General features: G+C 33.7%; 1 protein-coding gene across 2 annotated transcripts in view; it reads left to right on the forward strand.

The window, feature by feature from the left end:
- The window catches only part of LOC145669264 (uncharacterized), a 38,756-nt gene that overhangs the window by 22,306 nt on the left and 2,797 nt on the right, over positions 1-13,653 (forward strand). The window contains exons 3-4 of one of the 2 annotated variants that reach the window (XM_081737583.1): positions 4,913-5,059; positions 10,425-10,571. In XM_081737583.1, coding sequence (XP_081593709.1) covers positions 4,913-5,059; positions 10,425-10,571 — 294 coding nt within the window. The remainder of the gene's footprint in view (positions 1-4,912; positions 5,060-10,424; positions 10,572-13,653) is intronic. The other variant, XM_081737584.1, reaches the window with a different exon arrangement.

Genomic DNA, 13,653 nt, shown 5'->3' on the forward strand with positions numbered 1-13,653 from the left:
TGATATACAAGATGTCGATTAATGACTTTTACCTGGGATGCAAATAAGCAACAAAATTTTACTAGCCCAAGAAAAAAGCTACTAGCCCACATTCCACAATAGAAATCATTTACTTACCTTTGGTATGATAATAAATACTCGCCCGCATGGATGAACTAATCGCCCCAGGCGAGCGGTTATTTGCATCCCTTACTTATAGAGTACGCAGTAGCGTTTTCAAAATCGGAAACGGTCAAAGTGACATACATATTCAGCGTTGTGATGCTAATCTTAGTTTAGTTATCTTGTGATGGTTTGCTTAGTTAATCACGCGTTTCTTCCCAATCGGATTAATCACGATGGTGAGAATGAAAATATGAAAACGAGAGGAGTGAAGAGACTGTTTGCGCGGGAATATTAAAAATGAAGGTAAATAAGGGGAATAATAACATATTCGAAACCGTAGAGTAGGAGCTAAAACGGTCAGAACTTAACCCAATGAATTTCGTCTTTTTCAAAGACTAATCACTACCAGAGATTTTTTTATTCCTTTGACATGTGAAATGCTTCCAATTTGAAAAAAAAAAAAATATTGCTATCATTTCTCCATCAACTACTTGTATCACCAGGAATGTTTTTTGTGTATATGTATCAGTTGTGCTCTGTCTTATCTATCTACATACAGACAAAACATAAACCTTCTGAATTACCGTTATATTTCACAAAATATCTTTTACCATAAAAGAACTAACTCAATGGTCTATAGAACACAGAGGTTCAATGCCACGTTCATAAAACCTCTCCAGTGACTTCTATCCTTATCCAACTCAATCCAGTTTCTACTTTGTATTCCTATTTCTGCGAGATTCATCTTAATATTGCCCTTCCATCTGCGCCTAGGTCTTCCTAATGGTAGTTTTCCGATTGGATTTCCAATCAATACTTTAAAATAGCTCCTGCTTTCTTTCATTCTCGCTACACAACCTGCCCACCTGAGCCTCCTAGACTTGATGGCCCTAACAATGTTTGGTAAAGGGTGAAAATTATGCAGTTTCTCGTTATGAAGTTTCCGCCATTCCCGGTTGTCGTTCCTCTTAGGTTCGAATACTCACCTCAGGATTTTATTCCCAAATGCTTTCAGTTAGCGTTCTTCCCTGAAAGTAAGCGACCATGTTTCGCAACAATACAGAACAACAGGCATGATTATCATTCTACATATTTTAATCTTCAAATTCCTCTATAGAATTCGCGACGAGAAAAGATTTTGAACTGAATAATAATAATTCCCTGTTTTCAGTCGACATTTAATTTCTTCGGGGATATGATTTTGGTCTGTTAATATTTATTCTAGATACTTGAAAGTATCTACTTTATCGAAAATATTATTTGATACTTTGACACACATAGTTTGCAGTATTACAATCCCAGTGAACTTCCATGTATTTATTTTTTTCTGCATTTACTTCTAAACCCGCAAGCAGTTAATAATGCTTCTGCATTTCCTTCTATTGTTCTACTATATTCTCCTACCAGATTTACGCCATCAGACTATGCCACAACCTGATGAACATCAGGTCTAGGCCCTGGTTGCTATCTTTGATTTTACTTATCGAGTACTCCAGAATAAAGTTGAATAATAATGTCGACTCGTATCTCTTTGTTTCAGGCCATTCTTGGCGAGGAAGTTCGTGGATAAGAATTTTCCTACTCGGACTTTACTTTGGGATTCATTAAAATACATTTTAATTAATCTAACTAGCTTTTTTCAGTATTTCAAATTCCGCAAGAATGTTGTATAATAATTATCTCCTAATAGAATCGTAAACCTTTCTAAAATCAATAAATAATTGATGTACCGTGGTGTTGTTTACCATTTCTTTTCGAGTATTTGTCGAATGGTAAATATCTTGTCCATAGTTGATTGATTTCGTTTAAATCCACACTAATAATCTCCTATAATTTCATCCGCGTATGTGGTCAATCTTGTTAATAAAATGTTTGAGAGGATTTTATAGGATGTTGACACACGATAAATGCCTCAAAAATTATTACAATCTACTTTGTCGTCTTTCTTTTGAATTGGAACAATGATTTATTCTTTCTATTCTCGTGGTAATTCTTCCTTGTTCCAGATAAGGAGAATAGTTCGTGTATCTTGTTCCACAATTTTCCCCTCTAGCTAAATTAACTCAGCCAGAATTTCGTCTACACCGGGTAATTTCTTTATCATTGAAATTTCTACTTCTGTTCGGCTAGATTCTGAAACTTATGGTTCTGCTGTGCATTTTACTTTCCCCACGAACATTAGGTTTTGGCTGTGTTAAGGAAATCGTCAAAGAAATCTTTCTATCTATTCAAGATGCTATCTGTATCAGTAAGAAGTGTTCCGTCGTCTCTGTTTAATATATAGGCCTACGTGCGAGATTGATACCCTTTCTCAAATTCGTTGATGCCTTTGAACATGTCTTGATTTTTTTCTTTTACTATTATCTTCAAGTTCGTTAATTTAGGCTTTCAAAAATCGCACTCTCTTCTAAACATTTTGGAAGTTTCTCGTCTGATGTCAACGAAATTTAGTATAGTTATGTAATTCGAATCTTGTAGCCAACGCACGTTCGCCTATTTTCCCTTCTCCGATAGTTTAGTGCACTCCTGGTCGAACAATGATTCGATGCCTACGATTGTGCTCCAAATTTTTCTACCTGAAATTTTAATGCTATCCCTAATTTGAACACAAGTATCTTCAACATTAGAGCTTTCAAAACCTTCTCAAAACGAGAATTTTTTACACTTCAATCTGGTATTCCCCTCTCGCCTGGTTCTCTTCTAATTTTTTTAAACTAAACCTCTCGGTTTCCAGATGTTGAATATTTTCTTTATTAAACAACGATAATCTCTTTCTCTTGTTATTGCTGCTACCAGACAATGATCAGTGTCACTGTCGGGTCCTCTGAAAGAGCGAACATTATTTATGCTAGACTGTCTTCTTCTATTTACTAAAACATGATCAATTTGATTGTGTGTTCTTCCATCTGGTGAGGCCCATGCGTATTTATGAACGTCGCGATGTGGGAATTTTGTACTCTTCACGCTAAGGTTTCTGGATGTTCCAAAGTTCACGAAACTAACCCCGTTGTCATTACTTTCCTTATGCAGACTTTCTTTTCCTTTAATCGGTTTGAAAACACCCTGTCGCCTTACCTTCGCATTGAAATCCTGTAATAGAATTTTCACGTGGTATCGCGGAACTTGGTTGAATACCCGTGATACTTCTTAAAAAGTGTATTTTATATCGTCATCCTTATCTTCTGTTGGGGCATATACATTTAAAACAATAGTATCACACCACCGACCCCTGAGAGTAATAAAAGAAAGTCTATTATTAACAAGTTCAACCCGCTTTAATTGCTGATATTAAATGAATCGAAATTAAAATGCTGTTTGTGTGATCACTTACAGAATAAAATTACAAAAGTTTGCAATTATTAGTGGAAATTAATGCTGTCACCCATTTTGAACTTTTTAAAAGTATATAGTTTCTAATGCATTGAAATTTCATTTCTTATCGATAGTATAAAACCTTACAAATAGTTGAATTGTAAATTTCCATAACTGTTCTTCAAGTGGATTTGTGTGCAACCAAAGGTAGATTTGTCAAGTTTAACAAAATGCCCAAAATACGCCTCTTGAAAAGAGGTCTTATTTGTAAAAGAATACCTAGGTACATAATGATCCCTTTTGGTTGTTGCAATGGTCTGCCCAAGCAGCTTAATAAAAAAAAACAGTGTAGAATAACAACAGCTTCTGCTTTTCTTATAATTAAAAAAAGGGGGGAAGAAAAGCTTGGTGTGGTGAGTGTAGGGGGGCGGCCAATTCTACTTCGCCCCGGGCGCCGAAATCTCTAGCTACTGCTCTGAGTATGTGTGACTATTTATTTATACTCAGCAAAAAGTAATAATGTTAAAACAACCCTATTTTAACAAAGGCTAATTTTCCCAGCTGACTACCGCTTACCATTAAGCGTCCGATGTCATCAATTTTGACTCAAATCAGTGTGAAAATAACAGAGCAGCAGTGTTAAAGAACTAGGTGAATGAACGAAGAACGCGAAAATAGGAACAGTACAACTGTGTTCTTTTAATAATACCTGTTTAACTAATAGCACTCAAGTTTGCAGTGTATAGGATTTTGATTTTAGCGTCCCTTTCAAGTGAGGCTATATGAGACATGGACTTACAGCTTAACGTGAGATTTCAACCACATGAGCTCCCGCCGGGAAACGAAACCTTATCTCCCATAGAAAAGATGCGTACGCTGATAGTTTAGCTACGAAAGAGCTCCCCAAGGCATTGAGATACTAATATTAATATCTATTATTCTTCAACGATAAACCAAACATTTCATCTAATAATGACGATGACTTAGCAATGGTTTCACATTCACTTGAAAACTCTGCATGTCAGAGATAATACACCTATTCTGGTATTTGTAGGTGCATTGAAGAACAAAATGAATATAAAAGTAACTATCATTGAAAATTTGTATTGGTTTTTATGTTGAGCTGAGCAAAGCGTCACAAGGTATATATGAAACGACAAACGTTTTATATTATCTATAACCTTTTACATAAATAGTTTTATTAGGAAATTAATTTTATGACAATTTACACAAGCAGATCTGTTTTCAATGTTTTTTAAAAAAATTTTTTTACGTGTTCTCGGTGTATTTCAATTTACAAAGACCATGTTATTTAGCTGATCTAAAGCCTATCATTTTAATAATTTACTCCAAATTTCGATGAAGTTGAAGTAGCATCAGGCATATGTCAAAATTCAACTCAACTTGGGCAACACCAATGTGTTGAATTAACCAAACCATTTCTTTACTGTGTAGAAAGTTTTTATATAACCGTTTCTAACATTATTTAATACAGTGACTTCTTCAATATACGGAAGCTGTTGGATCTCTGCACAATGCCACCATCTAGGAATAGGCGTTTTCTGTAACAATGGACGTTGCGATTGCGCCGTTGGTTCCACTTACGTTAATGGTCAATGCGTGGGAAGTGGCGGAGTTATAGGTAAATAATCTTTTCCGGTTTTATTCACTTCCTTGAATTAATGATTTAAAATGGCTTATTTCTTTCTGCAAACATTACGAAGCAAAAGTTATCAGATAACCAGTGGTGGAGCTTGAGGGGAGTCACATTGTTAAAAAAAATCAATTAAAACATGTATTGAAGAATTAGTACATTAGTAAAGTTTCCTTCCTTAACTTGTGGCAATAGAATTTATTGTTTTTAGCAACATGACTTTCCTCAAGAGTAGCTAATGTAGAGTTAATTGGAATATATAAAGCTGGGACACAAAACATTTTGTGCAATACGGGTTAGAGAAACATTAATTAAATAAAAGAATATTCGGCGATTTGTTTCATTTTTAAATCAAATTTATGTAGGAATACTTTGAACAATTTGAATATTTTCTTGTCCCTCCGGAAAAAACGAAGCTTTCCAAACCCTAAGTTTTCAACGTGAAACACCAAAATTATTTGAATAAAAAAATAAAAATAAAAATGTCGACAGAAGTCCGGAGGAAAGGACCAGTGAGTAAGTATTTCCAGCTGACCAATGCATGACGTAGGAGCAGGCTTTCTTGATCAGAATCGGGAACGAGAGGAAAGGTCAAGCAAACAAGAGGGAGGAACGCGGTAGGTACAATAGAATAAAACGAGTTTTAGTAAGGAGTAGTGTATCTGCAAAGCCACCGACCCTGTACGACTAATTACGAATCCTCGTCAATTGTCAATTATCTTTGGCAAACAACAATGTAATTTTTAGCACTATAAAAGTTCATTTGTTTTGATTTTCTCGAAATCTACACATGACAATTCACTCTTAAGCATTATAACCTTGTTAAGTTTGATGTGATCTATCGATTGATATGTGTCTTATATGTAGACAATACTTTGATTAAACAGAAACCGAAATTCAACAGTTAATTGAAGAGATCATGCTAAATCTCATTTACCATTGTATATACTGTGGTTTAGTAGTGTCTTGTTTAAGAGCTTTAAGATGGTATATTTCAGTATTAATTTCACTTCAATAAATGGAATGAATCTCTTGGATAGCAATTTTCCGGATAGTGTCAAATTTTAGATTTAAAATTAATGTTTAATTTTTCTTAATTGTTTCGAAAACTACGCATGAGCTTTTACACTCAAGTATATCATTTAGTTCAGCTGAATAACATTTATCAATTGGCGTACGTCTCATCTTTGAGCACGTTTTATTTGTTAAATGCTAATAATATTGTATTATTTTTACACATATACATGTTGCACTTGAACGTAGTAATAACTATATAACTATAATTAAAATTTGTGATTCGATTCTTTAGAACTGGTACAGTTAGGAGTCATTGAACGGATGTAATGTACAAATACATTTAGCGTGTAATTGTTAAGTTAATTAACTAACAGATCATTTGCTATGTTAGATGCTGTTTTAAGTGAGAACCAGAATTAGTGAGGGGTAAATTTGGGGAAGTGCGTAACTAGCAATTCTTTAATTTTTCAGGAGAGCAGAAAAACAAACGCCCTTATCCAATTAACCAACGTATTCACACAATATTTTTTGGAGACAGGCGTTCGCTACGAAGCAGAGATATTACCTTAACATCACCTAGACACATGCGGACATGCCCAAACTTGCAGAAAATATATATATCTCATTTTACCGGAAATAGGTCGATACACCCTTATCCAAATTACCCCTTATTGTAGTCACTAAACCGCACCTATATGATACTAATATAAGCAATTTACGCACGACGATAACCAATGTTTTGACTAGTGTTGTAAATTTTCCGGAAATTTTGAACTTGTTGATAAACAGTTTTTTTTAAATACATTAATTATAGAACTTTTACGGTCGCATACAGATATACCATCATGAAGCTTTTCTTCCAACAAATAGGGCTCTTGAATGAAACTGAATTCTTAATGTGCTTTTTGATCTTGGTGAAATTTTCTTAATTATAACCAAATTACTTCTTACAAGTGAGAGCAGTAGGCATATTTCACTAATACTCGTGCACTAAAACATATAATTACTATTATTTAATATTCTAATATAGACTTTTATATAAACTTTATGTACAAAATGTTGTATGTAAACAAATATGTTTTCTAGTGCAACAATATATATATATATATAAATGAAAGTACCTATAGATATTTGTAACTTAACAACTCTTGAACCACCGATTTCGATATAATTTTCAACATAGATGAGGTTCGTGCCCGGGATGATTTCTATCATTTCACTTTGAAGGTGCAACTTGGAGGAAGGAAGGGGAATATATTGAAAATGACCGATATTAGTGTCGGATCCATAGTTCTCAGGGTCGCTGGGATGAACAGTGGCACTTCCAATGCCGTTTGAATCCAAATTCATCGCCGCAACTTGGAGAAGGGAGAAGGGGTAGATAAATAAAAATGATCGAAAATAGCCGATATTAGTGTCGAATCCATAGCTTTCGGTGTCGCTGAGATGAACAATGACACTTTAGATGCCGTTTAAATCCAAATTCAGCCCCATTAGTACTTCTAAACGGTGAGGGTGACGTGTAAAAATAATTGAAAATGACCGATACTAGTGTCAAATTAATAGCTTTTGGGATCTCTAAGTTGATTGGTGACAGTTTTGGTGCGTTTTATGTCCATAATGAAAGGTATTTTCTCCATGTATTCCTACTCTTTAATAATAATGAACGTAAATTCCACTTGTTAAATTCTTTAACATATTTCTAGCTGCTCAAATTTACGCACTTGTGTGGTGTGCGTATGTGCAAATAAGATAATCCCTGTTTCTGAGTTGTTCGAAAAATATACAATTAATAAAGAGGGATTTTTTTTTTACCAGAAATTAGAAAATTGAAACATGTTTTAAGTATTTTTCCTGCTAGCGAATACATTGTACCGGTATATATGTTGCAGACACGTTACAGCAAATCAGATTAGCATCAGGCGAAGAAATAGTTTTTATATCATATTTTCCGTTTTTGCCAATATTTCCGAGCAAAAGATTTTTTCTAAGTAGTTCAAAATTTCCGGAAATTTTACACAGCAAAAGGAAGATGCGTATCTCCATAAAATATGTGTTTGATTGTAACATACCGGTATTATCTAAAATGATTCTGATCCCATTATTGTAATACATCCTTGCCATAAAGCGAGAACTTCATAAGATTGCTTAAGATAATTTAAATGCGTCTGTAATCTAACTAGGATTATATTTTAGTATCTTTTGCAGCTACAACTCCATTCTATCACGATGCTAGCTTTAAAGAGTTTGAATGAGTGGTGCACATATATTTGTTGCCACAAATTGTCCCCAATTTTAATACAAGAGACATAAGTACTCAATTATTTTAACTCTAAACTAGTAAATTTAAAATAGTTTTGATTTTAAAGGCATAATGTATTAAAATATTCGAAAATTTCAATTTTTCCCAAATTTTCCGCTTTTGTCCCAAGCTCGGGGAAAAACTGTAAAAAACTGGTTTTCTACCCAAAATTTCCGTTTTTTTCCCCAGGGCTTCACAACACTAGTTTTGACTAAATATTACATTTATTAATAATAACATAGATGTCAGTAGAGTGCTCTCGATAACTTATTTTTTTTAGTAAGGGAGAGACATTGTGTGCGTGGGTTTCTCATTTTCTCTCACTTTCTTTATTCCACCATTCTATTCATTTTCATCATCATCGTCTCCTTGCACGGCATAATCATGGGACGTAAAACTAAAAGATTTAATTAAATTTAATCAATTTGTAAGGCGCCACTATTATATTGCTGAGCGAGGCATTACAAAACACCCCAGAGGATGCTTTAAAAGACATCGGTTCGTATCAGATGATTTAGAAATCACAAAATCTAAAAGAAATTAAAGATTTTCGATTCGTTTTGGATAAACAAACTGGTATGTTTATAATGAAAGAAACATCTTGTAAATTAGTTAATAATATGTATTATAGTAAAATGTGTCGTTAAAATATGTGTGTCTCGGATCAAGCATCGAAGTTGTTCCGATAGTAGTTCATATGTTGATACTGTAAATAAAATTAAATCTACCAGATAGTACAATGTGTAGTTTCATAAGGAAGAGTAACTGATGATTACCTGGATGATGCCTATATGTATATATTGATGAGATGATTCTAGTGTCTTATTAAATCAGCCCTCGACAGAATATAAAAGGAATAAATAGGATAATAATAATATAGAAATAAACATGGAAAATGAATATAATGATACGTAATAAGTGGATGTTGTTTGTAATGTGTAAAGTAATTAAGAGGCTGTTAAAAGAATAATTGAATTGATCCTCAACTAAACTATATATATTTGTATTGAATACGTTGTTTTATTAAATAATACATCATCCAGTTGACCTCGTAAAAAACTGTAGACTGCCAGGTATATCTGATATAGAAAGAGAGGAGAGGATAGTATTCTTGGGGAGTCTCAATCAACACGCAGAACCTAAGATATACACTTTAAATATACTCTAAATATTTGGCTGATATAGGACGATCCATCTCGAGCTCCGGTTTAATACAATCTTAATTTTATACAAATGTTATTTTGTAGTTCTTTTTAGTTTGAAACAAATTTTAAATGAGTGTGGACATTTCTGACAACAATAATCTTATTATTTACAATGTTTATAGCTGTATCTGTATAACAATTGGTTTAACACGGGCGTTTTCGGACAACATGTCTGCGCCATTTTGGTTTATAACTTCGGTTATGACCAAGAAAATATATAGTATATATCAATTTGCTTAATTCAATTTTCTACTTATTATCAATTTCCAGTGTAATAGTGGACATGGCTAATAACTGTGGCATTTAATCTATTTGCAATGACAAATGTGGTTCTAGAAAAAGAACAAGAACCTAAGATATGAGAAACTATAAATTGTAATAAGCATTTTAAACTGTGGTGAAAGTGGGATATTACAAGTTGCTTTATTATAACATCCGTCTTATGACATATTCAATGTGAAGTTAATGTGGTAGTAAATAAAAACTTTAAAAAAAAGCTAAAAAAAAATTTGAGAAATGGGATCAAATTACTGATACAAGTTTCTCAGTCTTTACAAAATTATATACAAGAAATACAGTATATGAAACTTAAATTGTTATTTCGAGAAAGCGCAATGTAAAATTTTGCAGAAAGCTCCTGCATTTTTATAACTTTCCTATCTTGTTATTTATAAGGTAGAAAGCATGCATATTTAGAATGGAAGCATTTTATTCTGGGAAAGAACTATAATTTTGTATATGATCCAGTAAGATATTTCGATATAATTAGATCTGAGGAATCTTGGATTTTAATAAATCTGCTAAATTTAATATATTTGATATTTCATAGGTGGTACAGGAGTATCAATTGTGGGTTCTCCTTGCTCAACTAGTTATGATTGTCGAGTGATCCATAACGAGTGGATAGAATGTTTTGAGAATGTGTGCACCTGTAAAGAAGGATATTATTCTACAATTGATGGATACGACTGCACAGGTACGTGGTCTGATCATAAGAAAAACAGCAACTCTGGTAATATTAGATAAATTTGTAACATCACAGATGATCTTAAATTAATCAATCTTGATATTAAATAAAACAGGAAAATACTATGACAACTAATATATATGATATATGCACACGTGAAGCTGTTAAAGAGTTCGTATTCCTCGCACCAGTTCCTTAGCACTAATCACCTCCTTATCAGATTCAAAATGGCTTCCTTTAAAGTGTTGCTTGAGTTTGGGGAATAACTAATAGTCTTACGGAACTAGATCTTGGGAATAAGGATGATAATAATCTTGATATTGAAACCCTAGATCACGTTTCCCAACCAGTGTGCCGCGAATGAGCCTCTGGTGTGTCTCGAGCAAATCGAAACAAAATTATTATTTCTATAGCAACCAAATTGGAAGACAAGAAAAATGTAAATAAAAAATAAAAAAAAAAATGTAAATTTTAAATTTGTATTTCACATTTCTATAAACCTCTACAATGAAAAAAAATACTGTAATTGTAATATATTATTGTACATACATTACTGTGTAGGTGCTAAGCTGTGTAGCTAATAAAAAAGTATTTGTTGTCATTGTTATGACCCTAATTGTTTCTTTATTGTTACGGACTATTTCGTAACTTGAAATTTGAAAATATCATTCAATCCTTTCGACAAAGCAAACGCATAAAAATTACCTACATTTGTGGTTTAGAAATGCAAGAAATTTGTTTGTTCGATCGTTATTTAGTGATCTCCCTTCGTAACAAAAGATTGGATACAGTTTTCGGAAAAAAGTGTATTTTTAAAAACCTAAGTCTTATATTTCACTGCAATTGTTTTCTATTTTTAAATTAGAATGTAATATAAGCATAATGATTTACCACGGGGGAAAAACCGTGATCGACCTTTGTTCTCTGAAGGAGATCAGTAATCACAGAAAAAATACCACGGAATTTTATATTTATAAATAATAATAATAATATCTATGAGTGTGCCGCGAGAATTCAAGTTACACCCGTAGTGTGCCGCAAGTTGAAAAAGGTTGGGAAACGCTGCCCTAGATCATGCAATGACAGTTGTATTGGCAGTAGTCAACTCTTCTGAAAGAACACAATTCCTTTTTTCTCTTTCCCGCAGCGTTGCACTTTTATATTTGCCGTTCTGACTCTTGAGCAGGAGTTTATAAATACGACTCCATCCTTATCCCGGAAGAATGTTGCAAACACTTATGTATCCGACTTGTCTCTTGAACTTCCTGGAGTGAGAGGAACCTGACTGCCGCCACTCCATTGACTATTATTTTGTTTCAGAATCGTAGTAGCACAACTATGTTTCGTTCGTGGTTACTATTCATGACAACAATTGGTCTGTACTGCGGTCAAAATGAGAGACGACTTCCCTTGATGCCCTCACTCTTTCATGCTTTTGATCTGCTGACCGATGTTTGATAACCGATTTTGTCGAGAGCCCTCCGCATGCCAAGTTATCATGAGTTATGCTACCGACATGCTCCAGATAAATCCACACAATTTCTGCCACACATTTTGGTAAGATTCTGCGATTATCAAAAATAATGTAGTTAATTTCGCCCACGACTTCAGTGACAATTACTCTTTTTGCTCTTAGTGTCCATGGAGCATAATGGGTGTTGAGAAACTATCATGTCACGTTTAAACTGTTACCTACTTCTGCACCACTGCACGTGACGGAGGAGACTCCCATAATGTTTCACTAATTTCTACATGAATTTACTTCAGTAAACTTCCTTGGTGGAACAAACATTTTATGACTGGTCTGATCTTGATGTTCGTGAAATTCGTGAAATTGGGCACACATGATCACTTCAGGGACCTGAGAAAACACAATAAGAATTTTGTTATTAATATGAAAATTTGTATTTATATATACACAGAGATATGTACTTTAAACTACAAATTCATCATTCAACCTGCGCTCCTTCTGTGTTGGGCTACAAATTTTTCAGCAGCTTCTCTTGAGGGGGACTTTTAATACTTATCAACATGGCGTATAATTTCCTTTTAAGAGGATTCGAAAAGTTGTTACATGTTGTATCTTTTTCTTTCTTTCTTTCTTTTTCTTTTTCTTCTTCTTTTTTTTTAGATGAGTTTCTGACAAGTCCAAAATTAATATTTCACTATACTATGGTAAAGACTTCTATTTCAACTATAAGCTACAGAAGAATTTCAACTTGTACGAATAGGATTAAGTGGACTAAACGCCAAATATCTTACCGTTGTAGAATGATTTTGAAGCAACACGAGATTGAATTATCTTCTGTTTGAAATTTTAGTGTGATCGATTTGAGACTTGTATAATATCTTTATTAATTAAAATCCATATAACTCTGGTAGTTTATAGTTTTATTTCAACTTTTCGAAATTTATGCCTATGGCCTGAAACAAGGAGATGCGTTGTCGCCATTATTATTAAATTCTGTTGTGGAGTACGCTATAAGAAAAAGTCTAGAGCTCAAATGGTATTCACAAAGTTATGGCTTATGCTGATGATATAAATCTGATAGTAGAGTAGAAATAAATGTAAAAGGCCTTATTAAACGCTTGCAGGGACATGAGTTTAGAAGTAAATGCAGAAAAAACTAAATACAGGGAAGTTTGTTGGGAGAGTAATAATGCAAATTATTGATGCGCCAAAGTGTCAAATAATACTTTTGATAAAGTGTATACTTCGAAATATCTAGGATCAATATCAACAGACCAAAATCATATCCACGAATAAATTAAATGTCGACTGAAAGCAGGGAATTCGTTTATTATTCAGTTCAAAATCTTCTGTCGTCGCGAATTCTGTCGAGGAATTTGAAGCTTAAAATGGTTGCGAAACATGGTCGCTTACTCTAAGGGAAGAACATAGATTAAAGGTATTTGAGAAGAAGGTCCTGAGACGAATATTCGGACGGGAATGGGAATGAGGAATGGCGGAAACTTCATAACTAGAAACTGCATAAGTTTTACCGTTTACCAAACATTGTTAGGGTCGTCATGTGTAGGAGACTCAGGTGGGTAGGTCATGTAACCAGAATGGAAGAAAGTAGGAACGCTT

The sequence above is a fragment of the Thermobia domestica genome, chromosome 13 (assembly GCF_964235325.1).
Source record: "Thermobia domestica chromosome 13, izTheDome1.hap1.1, whole genome shotgun sequence".
Lineage (NCBI taxonomy): Eukaryota > Metazoa > Arthropoda > Insecta > Zygentoma > Lepismatidae > Thermobia > Thermobia domestica.